General features: G+C 40.0%; 1 protein-coding gene across 15 annotated transcripts in view; it reads left to right on the top strand.

The window, feature by feature from the left end:
* ryr2 (ryanodine receptor 2) overlaps positions 1–13695 on the top strand; it is a 394137-nt gene that overhangs the window by 225646 nt on the left and 154796 nt on the right. For all 15 annotated transcript variants that reach the window (XR_010004274.1, XM_062975204.1, XM_062975188.1 and 12 more), the window contains 5 exons: positions 144–291; positions 5775–5983; positions 6567–6741; positions 8736–8944; positions 9996–10342. Coding sequence is in view for 14 of the 15 variants with exons in the window: in XM_062975204.1 (XP_062831274.1) it covers positions 144–291; positions 5775–5983; positions 6567–6741; positions 8736–8944; positions 9996–10342 (1088 nt within the window). In the remaining variant the exon portion in view is untranslated. The remainder of the gene's footprint in view (positions 1–143; positions 292–5774; positions 5984–6566; positions 6742–8735; positions 8945–9995; positions 10343–13695) is intronic.

Genomic DNA, 13695 nt, shown 5'->3' with positions numbered 1-13695 from the left:
AATGTAAGAATTAAAAAAAAGTCATCCCCATATAACTCCTGGGAAAATGTTCCAAAACACTGAATTTCTTTTGGGAAAGAAACAACACAAAATCACCACTTCATATCAACACATCATATTATTTCATATTTCTTTTTCTATAGGACGTGAAGAACCGTCGAAACCCTCGTCTTGTGCCCTATACACTCCTAGATGATCGCACTAAGAAATCAAATAAAGATAGTTTAAGAGAAGCAGTTCGTACACTTATTGGCTATGGCTATAACCTTGAGGCTCCAGATCAAGATCATGGTATTGAAATTCTACTTTTTAAAGAAGTGGATAAAACCTATTATATGTATGATTTTCTTGGAAGTGTGTAATATTTGGGCAACATGCCACTATTTCTCATATAGATAAAATGGATGAAAATATGGTACAGATGAGAAGAGGTTGGGAATGATTTGATATAGTGTAATAACTAAAAATAGAAGGCATATTATAGACTGGGCTATTCTATCTGGAGTGCATCTATGATGGAAACTCGTATCTGGTTTCCTATATATGTGGACCAAGGAGCAGAACTACAGTGGCATAAATTAATTGCCAAACAGTATCCAAAGGTAAGGACATGGAGGTGCATGCCATTTGTTGAAATACTCTTTGAGAAATCTTGTATCAGGCTATTTACATCGATCCTCTGCTGCAAGAGAAGATTTTTCCATGAATCTAAAGATTTTACATAAAAAAAGGAATTGGGAAATTCAGTGGGTAGAAGTGCTTCTGAGAACCGCAGGGTCAATATCAGTGGTTCTCAACTTGTAGGTCCCCAGATGTTTTGGCCTTCGGCTCCCAGAAATCCTAACAGCTGGTAAACTGGCTTGGAAATATACCTGGGACCCACAGGATGAGAACCATTATTCTACATCAGTGGTTTCCAAACTTATTTGGTCTACCGCCCCCTTTCCGGAAAAAATATTACTCAGCACCCCCTGGAAAGGGGAGGGTGGCATAGAGAGGTGGCTCCTGCTCAAGAGGGCAGGGATAAGCTTCTCCCCTAGTCTAAGATGCAGGGTGGGGAGGTGGAGGTGGGCGAGGCCACAAATGGGCGGCCAGGACGGATGGGTGGAGTTACGAGCTCTGAGGCAGGGCTGAGCTTCTATCCCTGCCCTGCTGCGCCTGCCAGGACACAGGGGGTGGGGCTAGAATAGGAGACAGGGCCTCTTCCCAAGTGCCTGACAGGGCTGAACCTCTATACCCTGCCCCCGTGTTCTAACAAGCACCTCAGGGGAGGTATACAGAGGCTCAGCCCTATCTCGCGCTCTTGGGAAGAGGCCCCAGCCCCGCCCTTTAGTCCTAAAAGGCATCTTAGGAGAGGTATAGAGGCTCAGCCCTGTCTCAGGCTCTTGGAAGGAGGTGCCGCCCCCTTCCCTAGCTCCGCCCTCTGTGTCCCAACAAGTGCCTCAGGAGAGTTATAGATTCTCAGCCCTGTCTCAGACTCTTGGGAAGAAGCCACACCCCTCCCCTGGCCCCGCCCCTGTGTCCTAATAGGTGCCATCACCGCTCCCCTGGATCGCTGCAGCGCCCACCAGGGAGCGGTAGTGCCCACTTTGGGAATCACTGGTCTACATGGACTGTGAAGAAATTTCAAAAGAGAGACAGAGAGAAACAAAATTAGAAGTTAATGGAAACCTTATATTTTTCAAATGTTAAGCTGAAGAAACTGTAAAATTATTTAAAAGGTGAATGTCTTCTCTTGGAGGCTTCAATAAGAAACAATATAAAAACATTCAAGAGCTAAACCACTACCCAATATCTCTTACCCTAAGAAACTGGAAGAGGTTTTTCCTGTAGTATCAAAAATTTCTTGCTATCTAAAAGATTATTATGCTCTTTATTATCTTCTAAATGTAATATACAATGGCTCAGAGCCCTCTAGTGGTTTTTATAGAAGTTTCTTTTTGAGCTTACAGATTAAATAAAGCCACCTGTTAGTCTTAGAGATTGTTACTTTGATATTGCCTGCCTAATGGTGGTTCTATGATGAGAGACTTACAAGTCGCCCTTTTGTCAAAAGCCCTGTTGAGGTCCTGTTGACTCCGGGTTGTAGATTTCTTGATTTAATCTATCCTTTTGTCATGTGGACTTCTTCTTGTCCTGTTGCCATACCTTTTCATGATATATCCAAAGTTCAATAGTCTCATTTTCACCATCTTGACTTCTAGAGAAAGTTTGATTTGCTCTAGGACCATTTATTTGCCAGTCCAGTATATCAACAGAACTCTCCTCCAGCACTGTATTGCAGATATATGTTTTCTCTATATGTTTTCTTTACTTTCCAGTCTTTAAATTACAGTACAGGATTTTTTGGGGGCAGGGGGTGGAGGTAGGGGTGGGGGTGGAAGTTAAGATAGCAGTGTAATGCTGTTACCCTTCTAAAATGAACAGTCACTTGTTTTTAATTTCTTTTAATTCTTCGTTCAACTTTATAATTCCCATGCTACTATCAAAGGTGCCTTTTAGAATAAAAAAGTCAAATAAAACGTGAATTTATTTAATAAAAATCAAATTAAAATAGAAAAGTGGCAGAGGCCACACAAATAAAATAAAGCCTTGAAATTAATAAATGAGGAAACATAACCAGAGAGAGATTCACCTGACTAAACTTTTGAATCAAACTTCAAAAGGTGCAGAGTACTCTAAATCTTTGGCTCTGTTTTGAACAGTTTTCTGAGAGTGATTTGGGGGAAAAAGGGAGTAATTTAAGAGTAGCGGATCAATAAATGTTGAGCCACCTGTGATTCTGAAGCAAAGAAGCAAGCAGTGAAATACAGATGCAGGTGAAGCTGGAGTAATTCAAGAGAAAGGCAATTGCAATGACACATGCTAGTAACTGTATTTTGCTGAGATAGTAGTACCTTCTTGTTTTTAACAGACTACCGGTCTTTCAAGTCTAAAAGATTTCATGATTTTATTAGGCATCTATCTTATTTACTAATAGATAAACACAGATGCCTATTCTAAACAATGTAACAAAATATATAACGCACAATAATGGTTCAAAACATATGATGTACACAATATGTATATTAGAGCATCATATACATTTTACATTCACTAAATCAATGCCCAGTCCTATAGTATCATATGGGATAAACAATGCAAAAGCATTGCGAGCATTACAAGATCCACAACAGCACACTGACACTGCGGAAATAGTACCTGAAGCAGAGCCATCAAAAAGAATGATAAAATATACTAGCTGTACCCTGCCACGTGCTGCTGTGGCCAATTGGAATTGCACTGAATAACCTCGCTGCTTCCAAGCCTGGCCGCTTTCTATATAGGGGCCTCCTTCCTTGGGCTGGTTAAATGGGATGGAGTGGCCTGATGGCTTTGAAACCTGAGGGTTTTCCATCTAGGGGAAATCTTGGTTGGCCAGGTTGAAGAGCAATGAATAGACTCAATGCAGGAAGTATGAATGCTGCAATTAGTTACCTTGATTAGCATTGAATGGCCTTGCAGCTGGCAAGCCTGGCTGCTTTCTGCCTGAGGGAATCCTTTGTTGGGAGGTGTTAGCTGGGCCTGATTGTTTACTGTTGTGCTTTATTTAGTGTCCTGATTTTAGAGATTATATTGTTCTGTATTCTTATTAGACCATAGTAATTATTATATATTATATGTATAATCTTATATTATCTGCTTAGAACAGGATTCTATGAGGCCCCTTGTACAGAACTGTATAAAATCCACATTGAACTGGATTTTATATTTTGCTGTGGCCTAGGAGGCAGCCTGGGTTTGAAGCTGCAAGGCTGTTCAGTGTTAATCAAGCTGGGCCAGAAAGGGATTGATATACGTATCTGTGGAATGTCCATGGTGTAGTTTTGTATGGTAAAAGCAAGTTGAAGTGGATTTTGCTGAGGGGTGTCTTCCAACCTTTGGATTTAATGGTATTAGAGAGGTTGGATGGCCATCTGTCAGGAGTGTTTTTATTGTGTGGTTTTGTATGGTAAAAGCAATTTGAAGGGGATTTTCTTGAGAGGTCTTTCAATGAAGTGGATTTTCCTGAGGGGAAACCAAGCGGGTGGCTGTCTCCAGGGTTGCTTTGTAAAAGGAAGTTGAAGTGGAGTTTCTTGAGGGGTCTCTGAATGAAGTGGATTTCCTTCCTTCCCCCCTCCCCAGAGGGCCCGCCCTTTCTCCCACCCAACTTTGGGTAATGCCTGGAAAATGCATCTCCATTTGGAGTAAATGTTGCAGGGTCTTGAGAAATGGGAATGGTATTGAATCCAGTTCCAGTTCAAAGGGAAGAGGAGGAGGCGCAGGAGAATCGGGGGCTTTATTTTCCCAGGCCGTGGATTCTGCAATCTACCCTCCTTTTTCCCTTTGCCGCTGGGATGGATGTAGAGAGAGACCCAAAAAAGGCACATTCCTGGATGCAGAACCGAAAGGTGCCTGAATGGAAAGCTTTGATGGGTGCAAAGGGAGAGAGGGAAAATCTCTAGGAATGAATAGCAGGTGTGTCCGTATGTCTGAAGAGAAGGACAGAAGAAACCGCCGGTTTTCTCGTCCTCCTTCCCTCCTTGTCAGTAGGCAGGCAGGCGGCGTTATGCCACCTTTCCGCCATCCCCCCTCCGCTCTCCAGGGTCACTAGGTCTCCGAACTGAAGGAGAGGAGAAAGTGGCGGTTTTGCCGTTCTCCTTCCCTATAGTTCTTTATATGGGCAACCCACCTCGCTGTCACCTGTCTGTGGGGAGTGAAGGAGATTGAAAAGCAGCGGTTTTGGCATCCTCCTTCCCTGCCACTTAAGAGCACGTGGGGAAGTGGTGGGAAGGTGAGAGGTGCTATGCCAGGGCTGGTGGTCAAGATGGCTGCGGTAGCGGTAGGCAGTGTGCAAGGGAGTGTGGAGGAGGGGGTGGGGCTGGTGATTTTTGTACGCTGCGCCTGTCCTGCGCAAGCGCAGATAATTGTTGTGGATTTTTGGGTTTGTGTGGGCCACGGATGTTGATGTGTATTGTGGCTTAGTCATCTAAACCCAGCCACAAGGGCGTTGTGTTGTGTTGTTTAATTTGGTGGTTCTGGGTGTTGTAGTTTCTCTGTTTACTTTAAGGTAAAAATGGTCAGAATACATTTATATATATAGATTGTCGCTTATCAGAAGAAGGGTTACCAAAACTGAAGAAATCCCTGGGAACCAGTTGTAAACAGCTATATTACCTCTATTTCCGTGACGGAACCTATTCCAGCCAACAACCAGCTACTCAGGATCTACATCAGCATTGAATCTGTTTCCTTGGCTTTGGAATTTACTCTCATTATACTGAATTTACTTCTGTTATATTGTATTTTTGGAGATACCTCACATCGTTGACACCATCAACACAGGAGTTGTACCACTTACAAGACTTTTACCTCATTTGTTTGATTACCCAGACTATTTGATTCTAAACCTCTGTTTAACTCAGTGGAGTTCTTCCAGGACTACAGAGATACTGAGTCGATTTAGCTCTAATCCGTGTTTAAGCTGATTGAGTCCATAGGAAATCCTTCTAGGACTGTAGAGACTTACATCTTTATGTTTGTTTTATAATATTTAGTAAGATACTTTTGCGTTGTTTATCCCATATGATGCTATAGGACTGGGCATTGATTTAGTGAATGTAAAATGTATATGATGCTCTAATATACATATTGTGTACATCATATGTTTTGAACCATTATTGTGCTTTATATATCTTGTTACATATATCTTATTTAACCTAAGTACAAATTCTGTTGTATTTAAAAATTTGCAGCTGCTAGAACAGACACGTTCTCCGCCATGATGGAAAAGTTTAGGATTTTCCGCACAGAGAAGACATATGCAGTGAAAACTGGGAAATGGTACTTTGAATTTGAAGCAGTGACAGCAGGAGACATGAGGGTTGGCTGGGCCAAGCCAGGCTGTCAACCAGAGCAAGAGCTTGGATCAGATGAAGAAGCGTTTGTGTTTGATGGATTCAAGGTATGAGTAAAACCACACAAAATTTGCAAAATCTTAAGATTTCTCCCCTATTTTACTTGAACTTTACAAATAGTGATAATCAGAACTTAGTTATAGTACAGAATTGTGACTTGAAGAAAATCTTGGTTCAGGAATGTGCCTTACCTACTGAGTCCAATGAAGGATACATTAAAATGTTGAGAAGGAAAATTCCCCATCTGAAGTTGTTCTCTTTTTCCAGTTCTTTGAGATGCAATAATGTCAACAACAATCAGGAAGCAGGCTGTTGAATTAGCTTTGTTTCAATTAGGATACAGGATATACTTGTGCATAAATCAGCTTTGCGTATGGGTCAAGGGCAGGTTTTCGGCCAAAATTATGGATTGTGATATGGTATCTGGATAAGTCAAGGGTCATTCTGCAGGACAGAGAAGGGCCAGTGCCATTTTGGGGGACAATCACCCTAATTTCCCACCCATGCATTAAAAAAGCCATATTTGGTACTGCAGTGGAGAGATTAGAGGTGGCCGGTGCTTCTTTTAGCACTTTTTAGTTTCACACTGGATACATGGAATTCTTAAAGTGTTTTTATTTTATTATCAAGGCTCAACGCTGGCATCAAGGAAATGAGCATTTTGGTCGTTCTTGGCTGACAGGGGATATTGTAGGATGTATGGTTGATTTGAATGAGCGCACTATGATGTTCACTCTCAATGGTGAAATCCTTCTTGATGACTCAGGTTCTGAGCTTGCATTCAAGGATTTTGAGGTTGGCGATGGTAAGTTTATGAGTAATTTTGTTTTCCCAATCAGCCTTTCTGGTAATAAGTATAAATGAGAATGCTTATCTGAATGAAGGTATATCAGTGTATATCTTAATTGATAGATATTGTGTTTCTTCAATTCTAAGACACACTTTTTTGCTATATAAACATTTCTAAAATGGAATTGTAGAAATATGGTAATAAAATTTAGGTTGGTGAAGTTCTGTCCAGAAAGGGAAAAACTGCACCCAACTTGGAAGTGGAAGATTTTTCAAGTAAAGTGACCCAGGTGAACATAATAAACCCTGTAGCTTTCCCTAAAAGCACCAAATTCTGTTGCTCTTGGAAGCTACACAGGGTCAGTTTTGGTTAGGACTTGGATGAGAGACTGCCAATGAATACAGCATGTTGCAAGCTATATTTCAGACGAAGAAACCCACAAAAACATTGAGTGTTTCTTGCCTGAGAAAATCTTGTGTGTGAGGTTGTCGTAAGTCAACAGAAGACTTGAAGGCACACCAGCATATATGCAAACACAATATCACAGTCGAAATGAGGAAAAGACACCTCTGCAGGAGTGTCTGCTGCCAACTGTGTAAATAGAAAATAGCCACACATTCTTTTTCTAGCAAGAAAAAAATGTTGCCACTAATTTAAGCTTGACTTTTTTTTTAAAGACGCTTTATTCTCTATTTCGGCTTTAAAGGTTTTATCAGCTATTGAACAAACCTTGCAAAGGGGGTCTTTTTCTGTGCATCCACTCCCTCCCTCTAGCATTCCCGGTTTTTCATATGGATACATTGTCTACACACATATGATGAGGAGGAGGTTTCTGATCAGAGGTTTGAAAGAATTGTCAAGGTCAGAAGTGGTTGTAAACCACACTGAACTATTTTCCCCATCTGTGTACTGGAGTCCCCAGTGGTGCAGTGGGTTAAATCTTTCTGCTGGCAGGACTGCTGATCGACAGATCACCGGTTCAAATTTGGGGAGAGTGGATGATCTCCCTCTGTTAGTTCCAGTTCCCCATGCGGGGACATGAGAGAAACCTCCCAAAAGGATAGTAAAACATCAAACAACTGAGTGTCCCCTGGGCAATGTCCTTGCAGACAGCGAATTCTCTCACACCAGTAGTGACTTGCAGTTTTTCAAGTCGCTCCTAACATGAAAAAATATATATTGTGTACTCTTTTGTCTGCTCTTTTGGCTATTGCCTACTGTTTTTTACATCACCTTCTACTTGATCCATACTTACAATGGGGGAGGCTAGAGACTGATCCTGAGATCATTTTTATGTAAGTCTCTTCTTCAGTGCGGATATAGCTCTATAATTCCTTCCCACTAGATGGAACCTATTTATATTGAAACCCTGGATTAAGTAAGTTTGAAAGATTCAGGTTTCCATTAAAATTTTGGGACACTCAGTTGACATGATCACTTTGTGAAGATGCTTGTGTCCTACAGTAAAGCTCTATGTCAGGGTGTGTATTTTGTAGCTTAGGGACTACATGCGGATCCCAAGGACTGTAATGGAGTCCCTTGTCCCTTAACTTTTCCCCATTGTTGCAAAAATATGGTTCCTGCAGTATATTCATGCACAGTGTTTTTCCCCCACTGGAGAGCAAGGTGGGACAATCCCTCCATTCCTTTCAATAAGGAAGGAAGATCATTGGAGGATGAGTAAGTGTGATTGCACAGTTCCCACCCTGCACATCACCCTTACATACAATTTCAAATCTGAAAAAATGCATATGCCTTTTCTATTTGGTCAGCATGTTTTGTAGGACACAGTGAATTAACTTCTAGAACACAACACTTCCCTCCCAGATATTTTCTAATTCAAATATAATGATGATACTGTGTATTTATTTATTATTTATGTATTTCGAAAGTTGTTGCTCATCCTTGGTTGTGTGGGTGGTTGGTAGAAAAACATAAGTTGCATCCAGTAACCAAGACAAATATGTGAATATTTATGATTCATTGATTGCATCTGTCTTTTTTGGCAGGCTTTATACCTGCATGTAGCCTGGGATTGTCACAAGTAGGCAGGCTGAACTTTGGCAAAGATGTCAGCACCCTGAAATATTTCACCATTTGTGGTTTACAAGAAGGATATGAACCTTTTGCAGTAAATACAAACCGGGACATCACCATATGGCTGAGCAAGCGACTACCTCAGTTTCTTCCAGTACCACCAAACCATGAACATATTGAGGTCTGATATATATCCAGTTCATTTTGTAGTAGTGCATCTAAAAATTACTTTCTCTGCAATACTACACTTAATTACATGGAAGTAAGTCCCACAGAGTTCAATGCGACTTACTTCTGACTAACTTTGTAGGATTGTACTGTTAATCAGTGAGAGATATTATATGAGCAAGTGAACAGAGCAGACATAAGTGTATAGGAGGAATCTCTAGGTCCCATTTCTTATCCTTTGTGATATCCATTTCAGAATTTTGATCCACTGTGCCTTTCATTTAGGGAGATGACTACATGCAGATGGCCATTTCTCACCACAAACAAATAGTTACATTAAATGGGAGTTTATGGCCATTTGGAATAATTAAGGCCTTCCCTTCCCCAATATTCTATCCATTCCTATGACTGTGATTTTTCTCTCAGACCTTTATATCTCAGACCTGAGAGATTCATGCAAAAACTGAACAAGAGCTATAGATTTGGATCTCAAAAATATTTTATGTTCCTTTATTTCAAATATGACATCATTGTTAGGAGACAACATTTTTGTGTTTTTATATTTTTAAAAAATACTTATTTATTCATTTTTTTTGCAAAGGGCTTTTTAAACTTAACAAATGTTAGGACTACACATTTATTACTCTGAAGTCTATGTTTCTCGATGAGATACTATCCAGCGCTTTATGTGTGCTGTGTTTCATTTTCCCCAATCCCATTCGCTGTAATTGAGGTCTAATTGTCTCTACAAACTATTTAAATTAAACACATAGTACAAAACAGAGATTTTGTTAATATAGTGAAATGTCAAAGTTTTTATATATTTTACATTTTCTTTTTGTATGGTCAAGTATGGTTTTGTGGGCATTTTTTGCTAGCAGTAATGTTACCCTGTTAACTTTGCAAGCTGCATTAACGAAATGTTAATATTTTAGCATTTAGTTGTCAATCAAATGTATATTATTAAAATCCTGAACAATATATGTGTGTGTGTGTGTGTGTATGTATTGCATTTAATTTTACATTTGTCATTAATTTTACATTTTAATTTTTGAATTTGTTAGGTTACCAGCATAGATGGAACTGCAGACAGCTCCCCATGCTTGAAAGTTACTCAGAAGACATTTGGATCTCAAAACAGCAAAACAGATATAATGTTCTATCGTCTCAGCATGCCTATAGAGTGTGCAGAAGTTTTTGCTAAAATGCCTGGAGGCGGAGTGCCAAATTCCAACCTTTTTGGCCCAAAGAATGACATGGATGATTTTGATGCAGATTCCGACTTTGAAGTCCTTATGAAGACTGCTCATGGCCATCTTGTATCTGATCGTGTCGAAAAAGAAGTGGCAAAGGCAGAATTTAATAACCATAAAGACTATACCCAAGAAAAACCTTCACGCCTCAAGCAAAGGTCAATTGGCTGTTTTTTTGGGTGGAATTCTGTAAACCTGTATTTCTATTTAGATGTGAATGTGCTACATGGGCAGGAATATCTGATTTGAAAAAAAAATCTGTTGGCAGTATTCTATTCAGAGTGCTTAAGTGTAGGGCATCCTTGACCCAACTATCCTATTCATTAGGCTTGATCGATCCACGAAAAATTTGATTCTAAACTCGTTTCAAAACTAGAGGGGGGCAGCTTTTCGTTTCTGATGGTATTTCCGAATTTGGCCCCCCAAAAAATTCGAAATTAACGAAAATTCGTTATTTTCTAAATTAATTCGTTAATGGCGGACGCGCATGCGCAATTCCCAAAAACAGCACAGAGGGAGAGGACTTTACAGGACTCTCCCACCCTCATTTTTTGAGTGATCTTCTTCCAACTTGGTACAGTGGTAGAACACATTTAACACTGATAGCTCACCAAAATTTGGAACGTTTCCCTTATCCTCTGATTTTTGGCGAATTTTCATAGCTTTTATAATAAACCATTTTTTAATAATTGCAGAAATCTGTTCCTGGTTTGAAAGTCTTATTTCCTGTTAAATTGGGTTGTCTTTACTGTGAAAGTCATTGTTCTACTTCAGAAACTTTGTTTTTGTGGCTGAAACTTTGTTAAATTGGTGTGTGTGTGATATATACTGTGTATATATATAATATATATATAGTCCCTGCATAATGTGTGTGTGTGTGTGTGTGTGTGTGTGTATAGGTAAAGGTAAAGGTATCCCTTGACGTTAGGTTCAGTCATGTCTGACTCTGGGGGTTGGTGCTCATCTCCATTTCTAAGCCCAAGAGCCAGTGTTGTCCATAGACACCTCCAAGGTCATGTGGCCGGCATGACTACATGGAGTGCCATTACCTTCCCGCCACAGCGGTACCTATTGATCTACTCACATTGGCATGTTTTCAAGCTGCTAGGTTGGCAGAAGCTGGAGCTAACAGCGGGCACTCACTCTGCTCCTGGGATTTGAACCTGGGACCTTTCGGTCTGCAAGTTCAGCAGCTCAGTGCTTTAACACACTTCGCCATCGGGGCTCATGTATATATAATATACATACACACAATGTGGAGAATATGTGGAAAGGTAGATAGATAAGTTGGGAGCCACAGCGAAGGCACCTTCCTGGGAGCAAGGTCTAATAATAATAATAATAATAATAATAATAATAATAATAATAATAATAATAATAATAATAAATCCCTTACAATATCCAAGATGGCTCACTGCTACAGAATCTTGGGAGGTTTAGTTTGATATGGTACCATTATTGGCAGAGAAAACTAAGCTGTAGGAGTTGAAATCCAATCATTTATCCTCCCTATAGAATCAATTTTATATGCATTCTTAGCTACAGAAAAGCTAAAATCAGGACAGTAAAAGAACAACACCCAGAAAATGGGAATTCCAGACAGGAAACAATCAGGGCCAGCTAATACCTCCCAACAAAGGATTCCCCCAGGTAGGAAGCAGCCAGGCTTTGAAGCTGCAAGGCTATTCAATGCTAATCAAGGTGACCAATTGCAACATTCACACTTGCCTCCCACAGACAAGAGTTCTTTCTCCCACCCTGGACCTTCCACAGATATATAAACCCCACTTGCCTAGCTTCGCACAGACGTCAAAACCTCTGAGTATCAGGCCTGAGCTGAGGCGAGGCGGCAGCGGCGGCCATTTCCCCCCTCCGTCTTCCTCCTCCTCCTCGGCCTCCTTCCCCCTCGCCCCCTCCCATTGGCTGAGCCCGTGACGCCCCTTTTGCTGAGGGGCAAAAGGAAAGGGCCTGAATGGTGGAAGTTTGGGTGATTTGCAAAAGCTTTTTTTTCCTAACGAAAAAAACGACGACATAACGAAAAACGGCCTCTCGCGATTCGAAACCGCGATATCCAGACGTGTGGACAACCAATGCTTCAAAATTGCTTCAAAACAAACGAAAATAACGAATTAATAACGGTTAATGGGGAAAACGAATTATTTGAGCAAGCCTACTATTCATGAAGCAAATATATTTATACTTCCGAAAGCTGTCAGACAATTTAGTATAACAACCCTATTGTTGTAACAAAAACAAAAATACCCATCCTCATAGTACTAGATTTTGAAATACATTTACTCTGTAATCTCAAAACAATTACCATTAATTTATTATTAAAATGCACTTAAACCATCATAAAATTAAAACTAGTTAAAAACCTGTGGAAAGCTACACATACCTCATCATTGTCCTTGTTTAATGGCTCTACTTTTAAATGCAGTTCAATTTATTTATTCAATAGTGTTATATGTTGCCTTTAAGAAAAAAGCATTTTCCAAATGGTTTCTAAATTACAACATCTCCTTCCATCTGTAAAGCTCCCTTCCCATTGCCACGCTCAGACTTTGGCATCCAAGGTGCAGCAACTTGCACAGGTATCTCCATTGCTTCTTTACTTGAAAGCTACACATATTTCTCTATAAATCCTGAAGCCCAGAAGAGGAGATCTGGGAATTTCCAAATACACAGATTTACTCTTGTTTGCTCTTTGAAATTCTCATGTCTTATAGGCATATATTAAAGGTTTTCCGATGATGATGATGATGATGATGATACAGATACACTTCATTTATTATGTGCCTCTTTCCAAGGCTTGAGGCAAGGTACAACATAGAAATGAAATACAATGAATTAAAACATAAAGTCATTTAAAACTCATAGATTAAAACTCATAGACATACACATAAAATAGGTATGTACAAAATGTATTTTAAAACAATTGAACACCTCTCCACTTTCCCAAGAAAATGACAGAAACTTGGTCAACAAGATAGTCTACACTGAAGAAGAACTTGATGAGTGTCTGTAGTGTTCACTTTCCTTTCAAAATTCTCTCTGATTCACTACACCTGTACTGCTGCCCTTCAAGAGATGCACTTTTAACATCATCTTCAGATGTTGTTTTATGAAGAAAGCCATGATCTTCAAAGTGCCTCATGCTATCAAGCAAATGATGGCAGAATGAGTGAAGATTCTTGACTCTCAGGGTACATCTTTTATGCTGTAGAATAAATGAAGCCTGGCACCTCTTTAACTGCCATAACTCAATTCTATGGGATCCCTGGATTTGTAATTTGGTGTGGCAACAACACTCTTTGGCAGAGAAAGCTTAAAATCTTTTTAAACTACAGCCCTCATGATTCCAGAGTATTAAGCTGTGGCAGTTAAAGTGGTGTCAACCTGCATTCATTCTACAGATACCTGCACCCTATGTATGTCAGTCACTCTTTGTCGACTTGCAGTGGTCAGATAGGCATAGAAGTAAGTGCCTACTTTATGAACTGAACTATAA

The sequence above is a fragment of the Anolis carolinensis genome, chromosome 1, assembly GCF_035594765.1.
Source record: "Anolis carolinensis isolate JA03-04 chromosome 1, rAnoCar3.1.pri, whole genome shotgun sequence".
Lineage (NCBI taxonomy): Eukaryota > Metazoa > Chordata > Lepidosauria > Squamata > Dactyloidae > Anolis > Anolis carolinensis.
Note: the sequence above shows the minus strand (reverse complement) of the source record. Positions and strands in the feature narration are given on the sequence as shown.